The sequence below is a fragment of the Papilio machaon genome, chromosome 5 (genome assembly GCF_912999745.1).
Source record: "Papilio machaon chromosome 5, ilPapMach1.1, whole genome shotgun sequence".
In the NCBI taxonomy this organism is placed as follows: domain Eukaryota; kingdom Metazoa; phylum Arthropoda; class Insecta; order Lepidoptera; family Papilionidae; genus Papilio; species Papilio machaon.
In genome coordinates, this window is record NC_059990.1 from 4,086,844 (window position 1) to 4,110,170 (window position 23,327).

The following is a 23,327-nucleotide window of genomic DNA, read 5'->3' on the forward strand; positions in this document are numbered from 1 at the left end:
TATTTATCTCCTTCTAACACAGAAAAACTCAAGCCAGTTTTCAGTTTAAGTACACCATCGTAGCTTTAACTTACTTTAAATTTTAAACCGTTTTCCCTTGTGAAAAGACACAAAATTGGATAAAGCCCTAATTCACTTACATCCTTTTAACGCCGCATCAAAATACCTTAGGATATCTCGCATTCGAGAAAGTTGTAAATACAATTGTTTTCAAAGCAAATCACACCTTACTTAGCTTAGTCGTAAAGTAGTGATTGCGAAATCAAAATATTGTTACTTTTACAATTTACGTGCAACAATGCGTGGGAAACTTGAAAGGTAGGCTGGTGGAAATGCGTTGAATACGGTATCCAGTATAATATGCCTTCAGTTGCTTCGCGCATTCGCTTGCGAGTGGACTACATGTTAAATTCTATCGTGTGCTACGTGGCGGGAACTTTTTGCATTGTCGTAACCGAACACGTCGCCTTAACTTAAGTTAAAATAACTGGTGATTTATTCTAAAAGACAATAGTTATAAAGTGTTAAGATTAAATATTATTGGCGTGTTATCAAGAACTTTGAAAATTAAAACTGGTAGGTGGGATATAATTTTACAATTATTGTTATAACGTATCAATTAAGAGTTTTAAAAATGTATTGTTAAAAGGATAATGAGCAGAAAATATACTAAGTTATTTATACGTTAAATGTTTTTGAGAGAACAATAAAGAAACATTATAATAACTGACTGAAAAAAAATACTAAGTAGTTCCTTGGTAATGTAGTGCATTTAATACTTTCGAAATAATTTATTGTGAAACTGTAATATATTGCGGTATCCTAAATCACTACAATAACAACTGTCACTACTAAATTAGGACCCTAACTTTAACGAACAAGCATAAATTATCTCCAAGTTAAGAATTGTTTAAAAATAAATTAGAAGCAATGTAGATCGTGACGACAATTATGGATATAATATATTTGAACAACTTTATAAAATAACCTGGAAAACAAAGCTTGATTTTATTAAATTATGTGAAAATATGTACACATTTTTTTTAAATTTTAATGTAGTTTTTAGTAAATAATTAAAACACTATTTTTTGTGTTTCTAGATAAGTGTTTTTAAAAGAGTAATGAACTAAAAATAAATTAAATGAACATGATCTAAAATGTATTATTTGAATAATCAGTCGTAATTGTTAATTAACTCTACGAACTTTATTTTTGTTTTATTAATCTATTTTTACTTCATAATTCTTTTAAAATACTCATCCAGAAATACAAAAATAGGGTATTTCTAATTTTGCACATTACTTAAAACAACTTATGCAACGTACGTCACTTAAATAACAATTTATGCAACTTTGAATATTACAATATTGTTCAAAGTTGCATAAACGTAAAATGTCAGCAAGTATATAAAGCACCAAAGTATAAAATTAACAGCTTAACTAAAAAGCGCAAATGTAATAGATGCGTGATAAATGGAATTTAGTAATCTCTGTCTATCCCTTTGGTTTACAGGCGTGTAAATTTTCATTAGTTTCCTCATAAAAGGTAAATCTATTTTATTATTAATCTATTAAGAGAATTTAAAATAAAAATCAAAGCCATTTTACTCGAACGCATTAATATAATAACTTCAAAGTGATAAGTGCCTCGAAATTTACGAATGGAAACATTATTTCGGACAAAATGAAAATACCAAGCGATGCATTTGGAATCGCGAGCTCCCGGCGGAGGCTTTAATTCCCTTGACTGTTGCGAATCGGCGCATGTTTTTTCATTAAAACGCATTCAATACGACGACGACGTGGCTTTGAAAAAGCAGACCTTTTCAAAATATTTCCCTGACATAGCCGACGCGGATTCCATTCCATTTTTGTTTTTTTAAATATCTATTGACGTATTCCATTACTTTCGGAAGCGAGTTATTATGATCTTTCGTAATGTTTAATGGAAATTATACCATGAGGTTCTATTTGCGTTTGTGTTCACACTATTCGTGTATATTTAACAATGCGGCTTAGCCGGCATTGCGCTTCGCTGTACGACCTCTTAGGCGCTGCACAGTTTACATTTTAAAATAACAAATTCTACTTTAAGCACTTTAATGAGAATATAACTTTCATGTGGAATTTTCAATACCCATTTACAGTATATAAATTGCTTGAATATACGAACTGTTTTTGCACCACTTCGATACATAACTGAGTAATAAATATACAACAAATTTTGAAAATAGAAATAGAGTGTGATTCAGTTCAGAACGTCTGATTAAAAAAAACTCTTGATGATCCTTACAATCGGCACGATTCTTGAAATCTTTTAGAACTATTTATAAATCCTTCACATAAAGCTGATTAAATCCGCCACCTAATTGAATATAATATAATACGATGTCAAGAAATTTACCGTATCTGTGTATCGAACAACAGAAAGGTGCGTTAATTAGAATTGCTGGTTGACGGGCGACGTTGTAGCGGTTTAGTTGCGGTTACGCTGACACCCTCACCTCTCCATTAGAACGGAGCGTAGCAGGGTTAACGACCAGTTTGCGTGTTACCGCACTACTTCACGCTTATTTATATGATGAGGCGAACAAACCTGGGACCCGACATTCAAGTGTTACAACACACGCCGCTACCTATCAAATTTACATTATCAGCAAGTTTGTGAAGGCGAGCAGGACCCTCGGGTTATCGCCGTCGATAAATATTAGCGGAGATGTTCATGACTATACATGATTTAAGGTCTTAGCTTGAAATTTACTTCGGTTTCGACTTATCAATAGCTTTAAAATTTCCGTAGGTACTACCTAAGTATATTATAATTTAATTTTCCTATTATCCTATTAAGGTTAAAAATGTATCTGCAATATGTGATTCTCTCCTGAATTTGACTTAATTTCTTAGACTGAAAACGATACAGTGATATTTTTTTCATGAAGATTAACGCAAAATAACAAACAAACATGCCTATTAAAACATTTCTTGGAAAATGACATCTTAGCTATACGTATAGTTTAGTATTTTAAAGCTCTTTGTTAAAAAAAATCCCCATAATAAAAAGCACCTATAGGAGTATAAAATCAATGAATAAAATATATTTGGAACTTTTTGTTTGGTAAACAGAAGCTACGAATTTGAACAAAAAGGTAAATTTGAACAGCGAACGTTCCATTGTGTATAGTAATTTAGAATTAAAAAAAAAACGAATGAGGCAAATAATGAAATTAAATACCTAGTATCTTCCTGTTATTTCCTGCGAATAATGTAAAAATAGTTTCAATTAATGAGATGAGATTACAACATAAATTAGATCATCAGTTATTCAAATACTTATATTAAAATAAATATAAAGTTTTTGTCTATAAAATAAACACACTTCAGCATAAATATATTTAGTTATGTTAGCTAGATTGTGTAGATAAAGCTCTTAAAAACTTTTACTCGACGTTTGTTCATTGTAATTAAAATTGAATCGATTGATACACATTTGTCAGTAGTTTAATATAATACGTGCAAGGACAATATAGTATATTACGTATAATTATATTACCACATAATTTAACTGTAATTGCACATGTCGGATTGGTGACTAATTACTGTACATAACTCGACGTACAATATCTTACTCAACGTCCAATGAAATTGCTATAATTTGATATAAAACTTATAAATTATATTAATTAAAGAATTGACATAGAACTAGATATTTATTTAATTAAAGTAATTTTAATAGCACAAAATTTAGATAGTCTTGCGTTAAATTAATTTATATAAAAATTTAAGTCCAGAATATACTTGCGGAGTGTATACTGGCGCGAACAAAAGCGCTTTAAAGTGAACGCAGTCGCATCCATTGGGAAATCTTGCACAAATCTTAGAACACACTTATATAATGCAGTGTACTTGACAATACACACACATAGAAAAGCTAATGAAGGATTGAGAAAATGGTTGAAAAGTATTGTACCTATATTATTGTACCTAATTTTATAGCTTAATTAAATATTTATTTTTAATAATAACAAAACCGTGAAGGTTTCATTTGTTTAATTATAATTAATATTTAAACTTTTCTTTTATTTGTTTCAGGTTAAAACTTGAACATGACTTAAAGAATCATAGAAGTCGCAGAAAAAGCAAGAAAAATGACCGACTTAATTTTAAATTATCTGTGAATTCCGCCATACAAATTTAAATATTATGTAGCTTTTAAATATAACAGAATTGTCCAATGTCGGATATGAGAGATAGAGTGTCATAGACAATGCCTAGCTACCTTGAAGCGGTTATTATTACTACCTTAATACAGATTTTACTTTCCTTCTCAGGTAAGTCCATGTTATATTGTGCGCTAGTAGTCAGATTGCATTTTAGCTTTGTAAAAAAAACATAATTTATTTATGAATTGTATTAAAGAAGTGTGTGTCAGGAGTAAATTCAGATTTTTTTATGACTGAATATCAATGTTTACCTAAAAGTGGTATTTACAGCTTCACAGGGCTTGTTGTAGCCGAGCGCAGATGGTGCTTAGCCTATACCTCGATTAAGAGTACCTTTGATAAATTCATATATGAAGGCCGAGCAAGATGTTTGGAAAAGTAGTACAAACATACCCAGGGAACAAGGCATAATGATTGTGACGAATAAAAGAATATAAGTTCGTTAAAAATTTTAAACTTTGAATATACAATGTAAGATTTGTTTTTAGTACTCGTTAATATGTTAGAGCTTTAAATAAAACTAATTGTTGGTACGTTTCTTTGTAATAAGACAGTGCGGAAAGTAAGCGATGAAACTGTCGGCGGAAGCAGCTGTGTCGTTCGCGTGCTGTTTACCAATTTATCACTAAGCTGATTATATATAGGCTCTTTCTTGTGACGTGCTTTATGACCTTGTTTACTCTCCTTCCATTGTTTTATACTATTTTACTTTATTTGCACACCTTTTAAATCAAAGACAACGCCGCGTAAATTCCTTACGTCAACATCGCTAACAAAGTTATTTCTTTACAAAGTTTTCCTGCTGTTATGATACACGATTTTAACGTAGTCGAAAGGAATTATAAAGCTTTCATTTTAGCAGTTACTTTTATTATTTAGAAATCCTCTGAAGGATGAAACATGTTTTGTTAGCAATAAGCCATTAAGGTGAAATAATAAAGTTATAAATATATGTTAAATTAAACTGAAAATAATATTTGCCATTAACTAGAAACGATAGTTCCTATTTTAAAATTGATGTTTAGTGTGTTTTTTTTAAAGTAGGTGTGTAAGGTCGGATTGTCACCGTTCTATTATCTAAGATTTCTTAAAGATAATAATTACATACCCACATAACAATGAGGACGCATTTGTAGTTCAAAATTCAAAAGAAAAATTATTACAGAGAAAACAACGGCCGAATTAGAAAACTAGAATATAAGCATTGCGCATAAAGTTGAAAAACAAATTGCATAAAAGTAAACAGTAGTCACAAAAGGCGCGCCGCAAATTGTGTTTTCAGTGGTGTGTTGCGAGCTCGGTGTAGTGCGGAGCGGCGGGCACAGGTGGCGCGGCCGGCCTTAAGCTCAAGCGAGCCGCCGCCAAATCCGCATACGACTTTAATTTAACTTCGCCCTGTGTATATTGTCTCCGTACTAAAATTTGAATTATAATTTGAACGAAATAATATTCTTTGCGCAGATTTTTACATGAAAAATTATATTTCAAGAACGTTTAAGTACCGTTACACAAAGAGCTTCATTAAAAGTATAAGTTTCTAAGAATTTAAATTTGTTTCTTAAAACAAATAATTCAATGATCTCCATGCCTAATATAATTTGGCTTAAATCTACTAACCCATTATAACAATTAAAGGCAATGCAAATATAGCAAGCAGTGTATCTATTCATCTTTAAATTTAGACGAGAAATACTTTATACTGAGATATACTTTCTTTGAATAAAAATTTAAACTATTATCTCCTTGTAAAATGTAAGCACAAAATGTAAAAAAATCGAAAACACCTTAAAGATTACATTCAATTTCATAAAGACAAAAGAAAATCCATTAGCGTCATCGCAACAACAAATACTTGGAGGCGAGCAAATGCAATATTGTAAAATTTGCATAGGTAGGGAGTTCACCGGCGCCGCGCGCCGCGCGCCGCCCGGTGCGCTCTACGGCATGAATACCTAACACACTTACATCAATATACGGCCCCAAAATATTGTTCTCTTAAGCGCACAACCAAATACACTTCCACTATTGTTACCAAGACTAAAAACAACTATATTTGTAATATTATAACGAGATACTGAAATCTGTCTTAGGGAGTTATTTATTAGTCATCTTATATTCATTTGAAGATCCCGGGCCGTTATCCAGTTGCATTAGAGGATGACCACCATGGGTTTTGGTGATTCAAGTATCACATAACCGTGTTCTTCCCCAGAAAGCAGGATTTCTTTTGCAGTTTTTTTTTTTTGGATACCAAAGAAAAGATAGTTATATGTTTTGTTACCCTACTTAACCTTACTGGGAGCCCACTAGTATTGTTTAACTAAGTAATCATCATTGGACTGTATGCATTCACAAAAACTTGAACGTGTTAATAAGATAGATCTTTAAACTTATCAAACTGGTGGAAGAGGGAAAGGTACAGAATATACGCCTCAGTTGAGATTTCTTGATGCGGGCGTTGAGAGAGACGATTGCTCTGCAGTCTTGCACTTGCCACGCAAAGGATGCCCAATGCACCGTGAAATTGCCTATTTTCCGCGTGATTTTATTTATTCATTTCATACATCAATGACATTACCATTCCTTTGCTAAGTTCGTCTCGTATTGAGCCTTTAAAGTCAGACGATGTCTGCCTTCACATCTTTTTTATCGTAATTTCTTAATTAAAATGCACGTTATATAACATTCTTAAAATTTCACGAACTTAAACTATGAATTTAAAATGTGTGAACTTTGAGTGCTATGTGTCCCCACCAGGTACTGCAACCGGTCTTAGTTCAGTTATGTCAATCAAAATTCAATGGTATCGCACTAAACTTAAAGTTTAATTTAGAACATTGAAGTACACGGAGATGTACCATTTGCCATACCCGAAACGGAAACTGATTCATTTCCGATGCATGGTTGAAGCTCTTTGTAGAGTCTGTACGCTGCGATAACAATTAATAAAGTATCGCCGATCTAAGATTAAAAATTTGACTTTACAAATAATATCAACAGTAATTTCTTCAGTACTTTAACTTTGTATTTATCAATGTATTTAGTTGAAAATATAAAATTTTTAAATAATTTCATCGTCCTCAAGACAAGCGTCTTTCAGAGTCAGTGGAGAGTTAAGGGAGTAAAACAGATGCTGACTGGCGGCAAGCGAGTACTTGCGTCACGTAGAAATGCCGTCTGCGAAATGCAACAATGCATAAGAATTCAATCTTATATTTCAGTATGCAACCCGCTTTAAGTAACAAAAGATTCAACTACACAGATGACTACAAAACTATTTGAAACACATGGCGCATGTTTCAACCAAAATTATATGAATGAATACTTTCTATATGTATTTATTTTTATTTTAAATGTCTAAAAAATAAATTAGTAATTAAACTTAAAATTAAAATAATAAATGTAAAGTTATACAATTTCGTTGAATGATTTGTTATTTTTCGTTATAATGAAGTAAAAGTAATAATATTTAATTGAATTTATTATATCATAACTAAATACAAGCAATGTTAAACTATAATGAACTAAAATATTTGATATAATGATGAAGACATAGTCTCAGGTGCTATTACAGCGGTAAAGTTGCTTTAAGCTACACTAAATTCTACCTAAAATACTGTCCGGAGTCTCGTAAGCCTAGTTAATGTACATCGCATCATTATGTTGTATGCATTATGTTGTATCGTATGATAATTGAGTTAGTATCTTAAATTAAATAATCTATACAGATATCAAAATAGGAAAGATTTGATTGTTTGTTTGTTTTGTATAAGCTTCAAACTACTGAAAAAGGTTTATGCTGTTGGAAAGTTACCATGTCCCCGGGTGACATAGGCCTTTTTGTTTTAATTCCGCGCGGACTAAGTCGCGGGGTAGTGCTAATTTAAAATAAATGTAATATAGTTATTTGACAGATTTTTTCGATATTCTACCAACCTGTTTGTTTTAAAATCAATAAATTTGAAGTTAAAATGACACCACTTATTTCCCCTAATTTAGTAATAATCACAAAACAATCACCGTATAATAACTTTGTTGAAATCGTATACATTTTGTAAAGCTGTCTGCCAACGAAATGGTATCCTCCGAATAGAAGGGTATTACAGTAGGTGAAAGTTTGTTGAGTAGCATTAAGAGATTAAGAGTCGACAGTTCAGTCGGCCTGTATCGAGTTAGGACCGGCAACGATCTCACTGCGACACACATTTGCGATGCAAGCGGCGCGTCCGTGGCGAACTTCGCCCGGCGAATGCAAAAATTTAAATTAAAAACATAAATCAGCCATGTATCGAGTAAGTTTCCAGATTGGTATACATTTCAACTGTACATTTCTGAATATGTATCAATGTTGCTGTTTGTATTTTTTTTTTTTAATTTCATGTTACCAAATGTAATGATTTGTTTCAACAGTTCAAGTTACCGAAATAACTATAACGTATATAGTCTCACTGATAAAAACTACAACTTTTAAAATATTTATTACAAATGATTAAGTCACATAGTTATTTAACAGTCACTTAACAACTTATTCCACGCATATTCAATGTAAATACTCTTATTAAATGAATTTACGTTATGCGATTGTAACCATAAAACTTTATCGTCAAAGGTTGAACTTGTGTTTATTTTCACAATAATGGCTAAATAAATGTGGTCTTTATAACTATGATATCAATCTTTGAGGCGACTAGTATAAATCCTGCCAGTATTAACTAAAAAAATTAAGTACGAATAATAAACGAAAAAAATAGACTTTATTTAAATTTATCATGGATCTTTTATGTTATGTTTATAATTATTCAAATTACGTAGATATAAGAATCTTGTATAAGTTAAATTTCGCAATTATAAAATATTTATTTACCTTCATTCCTAAAAAGAGTGGAATATCTTATGACAAGAAAATTTACTTCATAAATAATTAAGGAGTAAGAATTTGCTTCCCCGAGTATTTCCGAATTAATTGCTCCAAAATATTATGGGTATCATAATTTCATAATCTTAATTAAGAGTACTTTAGGAAGGTCTGATAAGAAAATTTAATCTCATGCAAATCTGCTACGGTGGTGTTTAATTTTGTTTGTGAAAGATCTTATTTTTATATCATAAGGTGGCAAACGAGCAAACGGCCATCTGAAGTCGCCGAAATATCGAGGCTGCCCATAGACATCCGCAATTGAAGATGCGTTGCCTACCTTTAATCGACGGAGGAGTTCCCTTGTCCGGCAAATTCACTTCCCCTAAGAGAACGAGGACTAAAATTAGGCATCCGACATAGAACTTCTGTTTTTTTAACTGGTGACTAAAGAACGAGAAATCACAAGAAGTGGTTCAAACGGGGCGAAAGTTATGGATATGCAGTAATAATGTTAATTTAAATTGACATTTATTCAAATAATTTATGATCAAATAATTAGTTAAAAAAAGTACCTTCGCATCACTAACATTCTAAAATTTAGTGCAAGATTGTATGTGAACCTCGCGTAATCTAAATTAAGTATTTGGAAGTGTTTGCCTAAACTTATATCAAATTATTACTAGTTTTAGTATTATGTACTCGTAACTTGAGACTCAAGGTGGCATAATTTGGCCCTAATAAGAATTGTGCAGACTTAATTAGATGGAATTTGATTGCAGCCGTGAGCGGCGTCAGCTGGGAGGAATGGTGGACCTACGACGGAATTTCAGGTGAGTGCTCAACTCGTATTTATTTACACAATTGTTGTATTTATAAATTGTAACATATTATAGAACACCACAAAAACCTAAATAAAACTCGACACTACTACATATTGCGCTCTCTGTTTTGTCTAAGCGAATGAAAGAGGTTAGGCATGTATGTTAGGGCAGTAAAGTTCTACTGTTATAAAATATGATATTAGAGAAATAACTTTAAAATCGTTACTTTGCTTATATTAACATTTTGTAAGGCTTATAATCTCACTTGCTGCGCCCTAAAGGAAAAGTTAAAAAAAGAAGCATGGGTCAGGTGTTTTTGTTCAGTGTTTCTTGTTCATAGCTTTTAGTACAAAGCACCGGAATCGGAGTTTATTGACCTACCTCAATCCCTCTGTGAATATTCTGATTGTGAGTAGTATCAATTTCTCTGCGCCGATAACATTTTGACGGTTTACGTGACGTGAAATTTATACGGGCGATTTATCTTGCATTCATATTGCGTTTCGCACAAGTTCGTGAGGTGTGTTATCGTATTAAATTGTCTTTCCTATGTTGGAAATTGGACTTGTTCCAACGTAGATTATATTATGGAATACTTATATAATATATAATAACTTACTAAGTATGTTAGTGAATATGTGAAGATTTGTTTTAAGTTGCAAAGGTAATTATTTTTGGTACACAACTAGAAAGTACTGATGGAATCAAATGTTAAGTAAACAATTAAATACGATATAATACAGTCTACATATAAATCTATTTCTTCGTATACAGATTTTTAGTTGCATTCGTTTTCAAATTAAACTTTATAAAATTATACCTTATGTGTATGCCATTTTGAAAGAATCGAAACGGATACAAGTTATATCCATATCTCGTTGCATTAAAAGTTTTCCGGTTTAACTCTAATGTTAGCCTTATTATTAGTTTGGATACACGAAAGTTAGCATTGTGTACCTAACTCACGTCTAACTGGATGTGAGAAAACTTATAAAAGTTACCTACATATGTATTGTGCGACCGAATTTCTTAACCATTATTGATTTTTACAAATGTTCTTTAATACGAATTACATCTATTATAAGAATAAGCAATGAACATAGTTGTAAACAATTAAATAAGAAACATTTCCTGAAAGATATTGTGATACATAATAATGATTATGGAAGAAGTAGGTACAATACACTTTACATATACTTGGTGATGATATTACCAGCCATACAAAATAACCAATAACTGTAGTCATCGCAAATTACCAAAAAAAAACAATAAAGGAATTGTCTAAAGCAACGTTCACTTAGCGCGTGGCCATAAAGAAGGCGGGACGGTAACCGCAGCGCTGGCTTACTCATGCAATTTTCAAGGTCATAAATAATGAAACCATGAACGCGATCCAAAGTACTTTGGCTTCTTTTACGCCGCAGTTTTCTGCCATATTGAAATACCTTGCAGACGCTAATGCCTTTACTACCCCCGCTGCACTACCACTGATTGTGCCAAGTTATCTTTTATTAAAAAGGTTGAAAAAAAATGGTAAACAGTAATTATCAAATCTCCGTTACTGTTCAAGTAATATAAAATAGTTAGTCGATTTAAAGGCCTCCTTTGTGCCTTGTTTCGTATCTAAATTAACTTTATATTTAAGAGTAATTTCAATAATAAATTGAATCATAAATAAACTTATAGGGCCAGCTTTCTGGGGTCTGATCAACCCAGAATGGTCCCTGTGCAACAAAGGCCGCCGCCAGTCCCCCGTGAATCTCGAGCCGGAAAAATTACTCTTCGATCCCAACCTTCGCTTTTTGCACATAGATAAACACAGGGTAAGTATACGTTAATTCCACAAGTTTAATAACTTTTAGAATCTACTAAATATTGACATAAATTGCATACGGATAGTACTTATATTTTAATAATATATTTTTTTTATTGTAAAATAGACGTAATTACGGAATAGATTTTGTACCCAAAGAACTCATATATTTTTATATTGAAATTTTTTTTATTCGTATTTCTATCAGATAAAATTAACATCTTCATAATATTCCAAAATGAAAGCAATATATCCATTAATTCGATTGACATATTCATGTAAAATATACTATTTTATTGAATGCAAAAATGAATAGAGAATGGTATAAACAAATCAAAAATGTCGATAGATAAACGGGCTTATAAGCAATACGGGCCACTCGGTGATATTCACTGTGGAGAACGAGACGCGGCATCACATAAACATCACGGGCGGTCCGCTCTCCTACAAGTATCAATTTCACGAGATACATATTCATTATGGACTTCACGATCAATTCGGATCCGAGCATGCCATCAATGGATATTCATTTCCAGCCGAGGTGAGTGCCGATATCATATTTTCTGTTTTTCTTATTGCCGCTTTATACACATTCGTATCAAAACATTTATTATACTTTATTGTTTATTGGTAAATTAAATTAGAAGCAATAAATACTAAGCTTTAGTTATTATACATTTATTTATATATGTTTAAGGGATTGGTGTTTTGAACTTTGTCTAGTTTTGTATTTCTCTTAAATCCAATTTTTACAGTTAAAGCACAACATTTAAATTATCACATAGAGTAGCATTTTATTCAGTGGAATTAGTGACAACAGATTAATATAACAGTAGCAAGTTTAAACACAAGCGCCAACACTAAACGGTATTGAGCGCACAATAATCCATTGTTGTAGTTCCGCCGAAGTTCGTTCAGTAAACAGAGAGACAGACGGCACTAATTGATTGCAGACACTTTCTAATACAAACATTTCAGGTGATATTAATTGTAACTACATACCAATTAAACCACAAAAGCAGTATAACATTGAATTGTGTTTTGCCTGTTGTTAGTAACAATGGAAACTTTTTGTATAAGGAAATAACGAAGAGTTATTTTTTCAATCAATTCAATTAGATGAAGATCTTAATTGGGAGACCTATAAGCTACATAATATGCATTTGTGGTAGTGTGTTATGTGGTATTTCGTAAAGTTTAATTAAAATTAAGTTAATTATTAATTAAAATTAAGTTAACTATTATGTTAAATAAAATAGATAGTCTCCTAATTTGCAAATATTATTCTTAATGCAAAATATAATAACAAAAAGTAACATTTTCAAGACCGCCGTTAAAATAAATCAAGTTCGATTAATTTTATATTGCAAATAATAAGACGCAAGCAGAGATTTCTTGCGTGAGTTTATCAAAAGAATTCGTAACATATGTTTTGTTCACGCATCGCCCAGTCGCGCCACACTTTCCTCTCGGAGACGCTCAAATCCCAAATGTAATCCCGAGGAACGGCTGCGAGCCAACTCAAGCATGCCTCCTGTTTATTTATGTGACAAATTCTTACGCAAACGCGTTAAATCTAAAATCATGTGCTTATCCTCTCGTGTATCCGATTTTATTCGTCTGTTTTATCTCTGATTTTTTAAGTTTCTGTATTAATATAAAAAAGTAAATTATTTTTCAACTTTAGAATGGCTTATCACATTCATTTTGTAGTTATTGATCAAGCTATTAGAATAGGTGAAACGATTATTTTTTGATGTGAAATCGTTTAAATTGGACCCTAATAAGAATTGTTAACAAAAATTAAAAACATCCGCGTCACAATTATATTTTTAGTTCTCCTGTCATATTTTATTCCGAGTGTTAATTTTTATGACTATTTCGTAATTATGTTCACTTGATTTTTAGGTAAAGTAAGTTACAATTTAATTAAGATTAAGCAAATGTTTAGTTACTTGTCTGATTACAGATACAAATCTTCGGTTTCAACTCGCAGCTTTACTCAAACTTTTCGGAAGCTTTGCATAAAGCTCAAGGAATCGTATCAATATCATTGCTGTTGCAAGTCAGTAACATTTCTTTAATATTTTTTTTAAATACGCTCCTGAATGAAAAAAGATTAAAAAATATATACTAACTGTCACACTCATGTAATTAAATCGCCTCTATATATATCGCTTAAATTTAATAAAAGAAAATTATAGTAAGGGCTTGCTCAGTATTCATCTATGAGTGTGGCAATAAGTAAGTTAAAGCACGCAACAGTGCTTGAAAATAATTAATGATAAAGGTGCCGAAGCGTGATTCTCGTCAAAGTTATGGATTATCGAAAAATAGAAGTGCGCTTTAACACGATCGCTGGTATCGGCGAAGCGTTATCAACAGGGCCGCACCTTTTTGTAGCTTCACCCAAACTGAAGGTAGTTAATTAAGGAAATTGGAATTTTCTGTGCGGCATTGGATGAACCGGCGAAGCTATTAGTTCAAATTAAGAGTTGTCTGCTAAAAATGTATAAATACAACAGAATCCAATTTTTATATCATTAATTATTTTGTGCATTAGATGATGATTAAAATTTATTTGAAGTTGCATATTTTTTACAGAAATTAAATTGGCATTTATGTAATGTTTAGAAATAAAATTAAAAACTGCTAGTCCACTATTCTACTAGATTTTTTATTTTTATACGATTTGACAAACCAGCTATTAGTTTCTCACAATTATTAAGTCTAGTTTACACTGAGTTAACTCTATAAAGACAGCCGTTAACTTTCAACTTCAAAAGAAAAGTAATTATTCGGTCGTTTTACGACTTTCCTTAATTAAAGTTTGAGACATTATTATACAATCGTTATCTAGTGGTAAGCTTTAGAAAGTTATGCTACATTTGAGTTATTTTGAACTATTTTCAAATTCGTAATTTTTTTCAGTTGGGAGACCTGTCGAATCCAGAACTTAGAATATTGACGGAAGAGTTAGAAAATATCAAATATGGTGGTAAGTTTTATGCGTACAAATTTATGGTACTCTTTATTTTACCAAGATATTAACTTTTATGTTGTAGATAACTGACGAGATACAATGACATATATCGTTATGTACAATCACCGGGATAAAACATACTTCTCAGTTATCTTAATAACTTATCTGGCATATTTTTATACTATATGATAATATAACTAAATTCTGGAATTATAAATTCAAGCATATGCATACATCTTACATGTTTTGTGAAAGGAGGTACACAAGTTATTTTAATTAATAGAAATATTTAATGAAAGGTGCGGAGATGCCAGTGAACAGGCTATCAGTGCGAGGTCTGCTACCCGATACGGACTACTACATGACCTACGACGGGTCAACGACGGCGCCAGCCTGCTTCGAGACCGTTACCTGGATCATTATTAATAAACCAATATACATCACCAAACAACAGGTATTAACTGACGTTATATCACAATGTATTAAATGTAACAAGTATATTCTTCTCGTTATTGAAGACAAAATTAATGAAGAAAGGAAGTGAATGCATTTAAAACATTATGTTGTGATCTATAGAGTAAAAAAGGAACAGAAAGAATGAGAATATAAACGAAATAGTGCATCAAATTGTTATACAGTCGGGCTGTGGTCGAGAGCGTTATAATAACATTTTCATTTGCGCTCACGCTACAATAAACAACTCACGTCCCGCGCCTTTAGACAAAGACTCCGCCGTGAATTATGTACGTGTTAAAAGTAAACTGAAAGTAGCTCGTTGTATGGCTGTTATTATAAATCATTGTTTATGTTTTCCGTTTGTGTTGGTTGGAAAATTAAGTGCTAGTGGAAACTGGTTGCAATCTCGCGGGGAGTTGACTGAACGGCATGCGGTTCTTGCCTGAAGCGCAATATATCGCTAATGTATACATTCACAGTTCTAATTTCGTGTTAAGATATTTCATAACTGACATATATTCAAATTTAGAACACTAACTTCCATATTTTGTAACGTAATTTATTTATTTTATAGGATAACTTCGGAGGGTTTTATGTCGATAGTTAAAACATTGCTTAAAAAGATGTTTATTTACGGCCCTTTTTAAACGTTGGGTGACAGTTTTTATTTAATACTGTGACTATTATGTTAATTGATTTATTCTTACATCAAAGCTTACTATATCGACATACAACATAACCCTTTAATGTTTAAAATAACCAATTAAAAATGCCATTACATTATACATTTATAAAACAAATCCTTACAATAAAGTAACTACAAGTTTTCAATGCTGAAACTTTAAACTTTAACTTTAACTTTACAAATAGCAGATAAAGTTATTTCAACTTTGATTACAAACTATAATTACAAACAAATTGTTTGATATAAAGGAAAAGCGCGAAGCGAATGAGATAGCAAGTATCGCGTGTGTTAGGAACATTAATCCCGATAGGGGGAGCTCGGCGACGGCGTTCAGACCTTACCTGTACAACGCTCGACACTACATTAAAGGAAGAAGGAAATTTCAATTTACTTGAAATCGTTTCTGAGATTCAATGATTTACCCGTGCTTTTGGGAATAACAATAGGAAACCGATTACTTTTTTTCGGAATTCGTAGTTTTGTTAAGGTTTACTGACCTACATACGTGAATCAACTTACGGTGACTAAAGTTTACTAAAATCTTATTTATAATTAAGATTATAATGATTTTTATAAAGTCTAGTAAATTTGTAAGACTCGCCAGTAAAATATATTTTTTAACTTCTACTTAATTATGTTACAGTCGAAGTCATTAGTAAATGTTCCAAAAAATAGGGAGAAACTAAATACATATCTTTTAAAATCATTGTAACAAAATCTTTAACTTTAGCTACACGGACTACGTCGCCTAATGCAAGGCGACGCTCGTCACCCGAAGGCGCCACTGGGCAACAACTTCCGCCCTCCGCAGCCGCTGCACCATCGAGCGGTTAGGACTAACATCGACTTCGACTTGAGCAAGGTGATACTTTGATTTCTTTTATTCTAAATATAAGCTTTATTACAATATAAGAAGAAATAAAATAAATCTACGTAACTCTAGTGATTGCAATGTTAATAATGAAAGAATATCCTTTAAGAGAACATTTGTAATTAAAACATGAAAAATATCTAGTGCAAGAAATAAAAAGTTGCAAAAGAAAAATCCTTTATGATACCTTCATCTCTTGATTACGAGTATGTAGTTTTAATATTTTAGCTCTTTATAAACCCTTGTAATTCATACTCTCAGTCAGCCTACTTATTTTAACATGTTACTGAAAATGTTTTCAACAACCCTCCCTTCAGCAAAATTTTCATCGTAAAAGTTTATGCAGCTCTGGTTTCAATAATTTAGAAAGTTGTTAATTGCCAGCAGCTTTTCACTTCGACTGCGCGCGCTAATTTATTACGTGCATAAGGACAGGCAACGTATGAAGGGTATTAAGGTTAAGTTGCCAACATTCGGGTTATCGGTTTTAAAAATATATGAATTATATTCGTATATTCTTGTTAAGCGTTATTTTCTAAACATTGAATTTACTTTCTAAAAATTGAATTCTTCCTTAATTTCAGATTTTTACATTGTAATGATTTAAAAATGTTTGCTTTAATACCCGCTACGAATATCTACGCATACAAATTAAACTGTTAGGCAGAAATTATGGACTGCCTTATTAGCTTATATACCGCCAGTCTAATCAGAGACATTTAGAATCCCCGCGACATTATTTTTCTCATTTTTTTTTAATGCATGACTCCAAATTATGGTCGCCACACCAGATATTAATACAATTTATTGATTTAAATAAGTAAAAAGTAATTAAATGATTTCAGTATCCTGGAAAAACCTGCCCAAGTATGCATCGGGATATGCATTATAAAGGTACGAATACACTACTCTTGTTTTTAAAATGTGATATGCATAATATGAGTCTTTGTTAATTTATGTTTTTTTTTCTTACAGCCAAAACCTGGACACAATATTAAATATACGTATATAATGTTTGCTAACATAGTCGTAATTGACTCGTAAACTTTATTCAACGATGTTTATGAACATTACTATGTTTAATATAAAGTTATATACATATAATATATATGTTATGTGTACAGTCTTATCGAAATTTTTTGCTTATGATAAATGAAGCTATTAAGTGTACTGTTAAGTAGAAAAATGTATTATAGATAATGTATCCTTACTTAAATTAAATATCTAAAGATTGTAAGAATTAAAATTAGTAAAAATGCCTCTTAACGCGCAGTTTATATATATTTTCGGATAGATTATGCGAACTAAGTCTTACTGTCGATAAATACTTATGTACTAAAGTGTGTACAATGCTAAAGAATAAAATAATTTTTTTATTTAAAATGTGTAAATAGCGAATACACAATTAGATAGATGACAGCTATATATCATATATTATATGTCATATCTGTAACATATCAATTAGTATTGTTAACCCCATTTGGCGTTGTTATGTACTCGTATTTTCGTAAAAGAATTGACATATTTTTAATGTTCAATAAATTGTTGGCAGTTATTATGAAAAAATTTTTAATATTCTTAAAAAAAATAGTTCTTATAGATGGACTGTATCCATTAGCGTCATTTAATAATTGCTGACAAGGATCCACAGCTTTAACTAATCGATAAATACAATCGCTTAAAAGTGGAATGATGATGATGATGATGATCAAGATCATCATCAAGAGTGAAGTAGCATGTATATAAATAATGAATGTCGTTACTGTCGGCTTACTACCTATACCTTGTAGAATTTGGAATAGTTATTTGAATAAATGATACCTCTTGACGTTCTTTTTCATTTATTTCCCCTCTCATTTCCATCGTCGCTGCAAAATTATCAAATGCTCAAACGTTTAAGGCAATGGAAACCATTTCGATTCTATTCACAGAGCCTTTTAGCAAAGTCACAAAGTCAGCGATCACAAGCTTAAAAATATACATCGACGCTTTTTCAACTCGACGCCGTGGAACCGTCTGTTTTAGTGTTTTCTTCACTTCTGTATTTGAATAAGATGCTCATTTGAATTCTATGAGAATCGAAATTGCTCTCTTTTTCTCTGTAGTAACTTAATTTAATCGAGTTTCTTCACGATGTCCTTTAGATTAGATAACCTTAGTACGAGCTGTGAGCGGTTATACAATCATTTCTCTTTTTTAACTTTTAACCTTCTGGAAAATGGGAAAAATAATACGAAAGTGGAATTTAAGTGTAGATTAAATCCCTATAACTTTTTATGTTGGGACCTTAATAAAATAATTAAAGGGCAATCAATATAAATTCAATGAAAAGGTTTTCATTCTAATTTTATTAAAAATACGAGTAGTCTTTCCCAACAATTATTCTGAAGTGAGATGATAATTCTAATCAATTAAAGATACATTTCATTAATTTCGCTAAGCGACAAATTGAATTTTATAGAAAAAACAACTAATCTTGAGACATTTTATTAAGAAAAATTAAATTTTTTCCATTACTTCTCAGATAAAAAAATAAAAGGATGTTTACAAAATCTGCTAAACACTCGAGGACCGGAGCACGTCTTAAGGACACTCAAGCCCAAGTGTGAACTCCGATGTGCTCGAGCGTCGAGATTATTTGCGCTACATTCATACGAAGTCGCGTGACGGGCGCCATGTGTTGCTCGCTCATTCAGTTGCCTTTTTACCTCGGAATTAGACAATCGTAACCGACATATAATTCAGTTTATATTTTCTTCGATATTTGCCACATTTTTGTTTTAGCGACAATCTATACTAAAATTATAAAGAAGAAAGATTTGATTATTTGTTTCCATTGAATAGGCTTCGAAAATACTGAACAGATTTGATAAATTCTTTCACTTTTGACCAGGTTTTAATTCAGCGCGGACGAAGTCGCGGGATACTGCTAGTAGTTCGTTTTCTTTTTTCTAAGACTGTCCTACTTAAAACAGTGGTCTATGATATTTGTAATATAATGTATAAAAGCGCAAACAAACTCGATTTAATGGCCTCTACAGTTAAACTCAAAATATTACATTTTAGCTGATTTTTAGTTTTACATTCAATTTTTAATAGCTCTAATTTTTTTAAGTTCTGCCGTTTACGAATTTGATATGTAACATAGGAATAAAGTAAAATCGTAATATAAGCTTATTTCCATAGTTTGAATTTACATACACTAAAATATGGGTCGAGCCATTAATTAAAATAAAATTAGAAACAGTTTGACTGTTTCTCTCCGGTAGTGACCAACTGATCCCCAGGGGCTAATACTAAACTACCGACCATGCAGTGGAACATTGTGTATTTTCCGCTTTGTTCGTCGTTTTGTGGCCCCTGTTTATATTGTAAGTTGTGTCACATAACTTTGTGGCATTATGAAGTTAAATTCTAACTTATACTAAACAATAAATAGTCAGACTTTTTTTATAATTTAATTTACTATGCATAATGTCCGCAGACATCTTATAGCTAAAAAATACGAATAGTGGGTTATCATATATGAATTTGTTAATGTGTAGATCAGTGTATACCTATATTATGTGTATAATCTGTATTTCCATAACATCACTAAGAAGATAAAACATTAACGTTTACTGAAACATAAACGGATTAATGTGCGTACAACGTAATGATTCTAATAATTATTAGATTGATTGAGAAGTAAAAGGTTAGCGTGGTATGGGCGTGTTATGAGGAGGGAAGAATCGCATGTGGCAAACAGAACGTTAAGTATCAGTGTGGAGAGGTAGGCCTAGGAAGAGATGGATGGACTGCGTGAAACATGATCAAGAAGGTGGTGACAATGGAGATGACGACAGACAGATTCATTTGAAGAACGGAAACCTGGTGTACCGACCCTACGTAGGTGGGACAAGGTCAAGGAGATGATGATTAGATTGATTAATTTATACTAAAAGTTTTTACCTGTAACATATAAATCTATAACAAGGCGTGTAACTAGGTGGAAACAAAGGGTATGCCGCGCTAACATCCTGTCTGCATCGAACTTTCCCAAACTTCAATACGTTGATCTCCTGATTTTAGGTCTGAGTATGCCAAAAGATGCATCGTAGTGCTTATAAACTGGAATTTAATTTTAAGTAAAGTAACAAAATAAGTTATTTTAATACTAATGTAATTGAACCTAATATAATCAAGTACATTTGGTATGCATAATTAGCTATATGCTGCAAATATGCTATTATCAGTCACTCAGGAATGTCCTTAGTGTAGATTTAATGAGAAATCTACAGTGAAGGATTACTTAACTATACATGATGATTGCGGTAGACATAAATATAAACTAGGCGCAAAGAAAAAGAAAAACTGTAATAATACGAAACTAAATTTTAGCATCACAATGTCAACATCGTGAACGAAAAGAAATTCTCCCCCTTACACAAATATTTTCATAAGAAGAAATCAACTTTTATACCTTCACTAACTCTTTATTTATTTGGCTGATCTCGAGGGAGAAAAAGTTAAAAACAGCTTTCACCGGCCGACGCGTTTGAATAAGTTTCAGTGAAGTTTTATTGAAGTTGTAACATCGGCCCGCTTTGATATATGAACTCCGGCCATCTGTAGCGAACACCGAGCGAAGTTAGTGCACTCGTAAATTATTCAACCCCTCCTTACGTGTACACTGACACATCGAGCCCAACCTTTGTCTAACAATGTAATGTCTTACATACAACATGCTAGCAATTGTCTTTGGATTATTTTGTGCAAGTTTCATCAACACAAATTAGGTAACTTGGCCGTCCTTAGATGTTTTAATCTAATGGATGCCTCAATGTAGTCGTTTTCCTTAGTTAGTTTTAATTGAAATACAAAAACAATAAAAATACAATTTTTATAATTATATAAATCACATTTGGCATTGCTTTATTATTGCCATTTAAAGTTAAAATTTAAATTAGGACTACCTCCCTTCTCATTTTTTCTTTTCGGTGATTTTAATAACAAAACAAGGGTCCAGGAATACATCATATATAGGTACAGTAATCTAAAATACAAAGTTCTAATTTAAGACATTAAGCTACGATCATTTATTTTATTAAATTAAATATGTTATGTTTGGCACCAACTGTCAATGTGGTTCATTAAATTAGCATTCTAATAAGCTCCATGCATCAGCATAGTGTCGACTCACAAAGGAGCATCCCTCAAAGGCTAATAATATTGCATACTCTGCGCTATGAATTCGCATAACTACAAGATACTAATCTACGTCGCTAAGAGCCGAGTGCATCTAACCTGAACGTCGGATACCTGTACTCTGTATGTATACATGAATATTGTATTTTAAATAGCTAAAAAAATAAACAGTGCGATGTAGGCAAAATGTATTGTCGTTATACGTAAAGCAGCAAGAAACTTAGAACAAAACTCGGTCTAAAGTTGAAAGCTTTATATTATTATACTGATTTTCTTTTTATTAAGAAAAAATATTATTACTACTCTCTTCTATAACACAAATGCTTCTTTTACAAAGTTTATGTAGAACATTTATAACCGGGGTATGTTTATTTGTTTAGCCTTTTTTATTTTTCTTTCTGCCTGTATTTTATTGTTTCTGTTGTAATGTAGGATTATCAGTATGCATCTATTCTGCTGAAGACCTCATTAAAATGCATCGAACTATAAATCACGGTCCGTGCGGGACCCTTTACGCCCTGAAAGTTTTATTTCTGTTTCATTTTGCTATCCATAGCTGCCTACTAATAAATTCCTAAGATCGTTACGGTAAAACACAATAAGTAAAGGTAAAATTTTATCGTACCTACTTCTTTAAGTTATTTTACTAAAGTTGGTCATAGCTTCAGATAAATAGTCTAAGATTCAATTACTTAAATCATTCCTACTTCTATAGTATATCTTATTAATTGCGTAGATATATATATTAGGTCCTTACATATGAAATTGGCGTTTTGTATGGGAGGAACAAAAAGTCGAATATTTTTTAATATAATATATTTAATTAATCAAAGTATGAACCATTATTTTCTATGCACTTTTGCCATCTCATAGGTAGTTCATTGATCCCTTTACTAAAAAAACCAGTCGGACGGGAATCAATAAAATCTTTGAAGGCGATTTGGACTGCCCCATCGGAGTTGAATTTTTTCCCTTGCAAGAAGTTATCCAAATTTCGAAAAAAATGGTAATCTGTTGGAGCAAGGTCCGGGGAGTACGGAGGATGTCTTAGACTTTCCAATTGAAGCTCTTCTAATTTAGTAGCCGTCTGTTGCGCAGTGTGTGGTCTAGCGTTGTCGTGAAGCAGCAGTGGCGTGGAGCGATTGACCAGCCTAGGTTGTTTAGCCGCTAGCTTTTCCATCATGGTTTGCAATTGCTGACAATAGACATCAGCCGTAATAGTCTGGCCAGATTTGAGAAAACTGTAATGAACAATACCGGCACTAGTCCACCAAACGCTTACAAGAAACTTTTTTGGGGTTAATTTTCGCTTGGGGCAGGATTTGGCTGGCTGGCCAGGATCCAACCATTGCACTGAGCGCTTCCGATTATCGTAAAGAACCCATTTTTCATCACAGGTAATGATTCCGTTTAAAATACCTTCATTATTGTGCC

At 32.0% G+C, this 23,327-nt stretch overlaps 1 protein-coding gene across 1 annotated transcript; it reads left to right on the forward strand.

The window, feature by feature from the left end:
- The first annotated feature begins 427 nt into the window (after positions 1 to 427).
- Positions 428 to 17,704, forward strand: LOC106708763 (carbonic anhydrase-related protein 10). The gene is made up of 11 exons (XM_014500315.2): positions 428 to 576; positions 4,089 to 4,327; positions 9,857 to 9,907; positions 11,585 to 11,721; positions 12,061 to 12,252; positions 13,681 to 13,776; positions 14,643 to 14,709; positions 14,994 to 15,148; positions 16,566 to 16,697; positions 17,552 to 17,600; positions 17,682 to 17,704. Exons 2-11 carry the CDS (start codon positions 4,264 to 4,266, stop codon positions 17,702 to 17,704), a joined length of 966 nt encoding a protein of 321 aa, XP_014355801.1. The 5' UTR covers positions 428 to 576; positions 4,089 to 4,263.
- Positions 17,705 to 23,327: the final 5,623 nt, after the last annotated feature.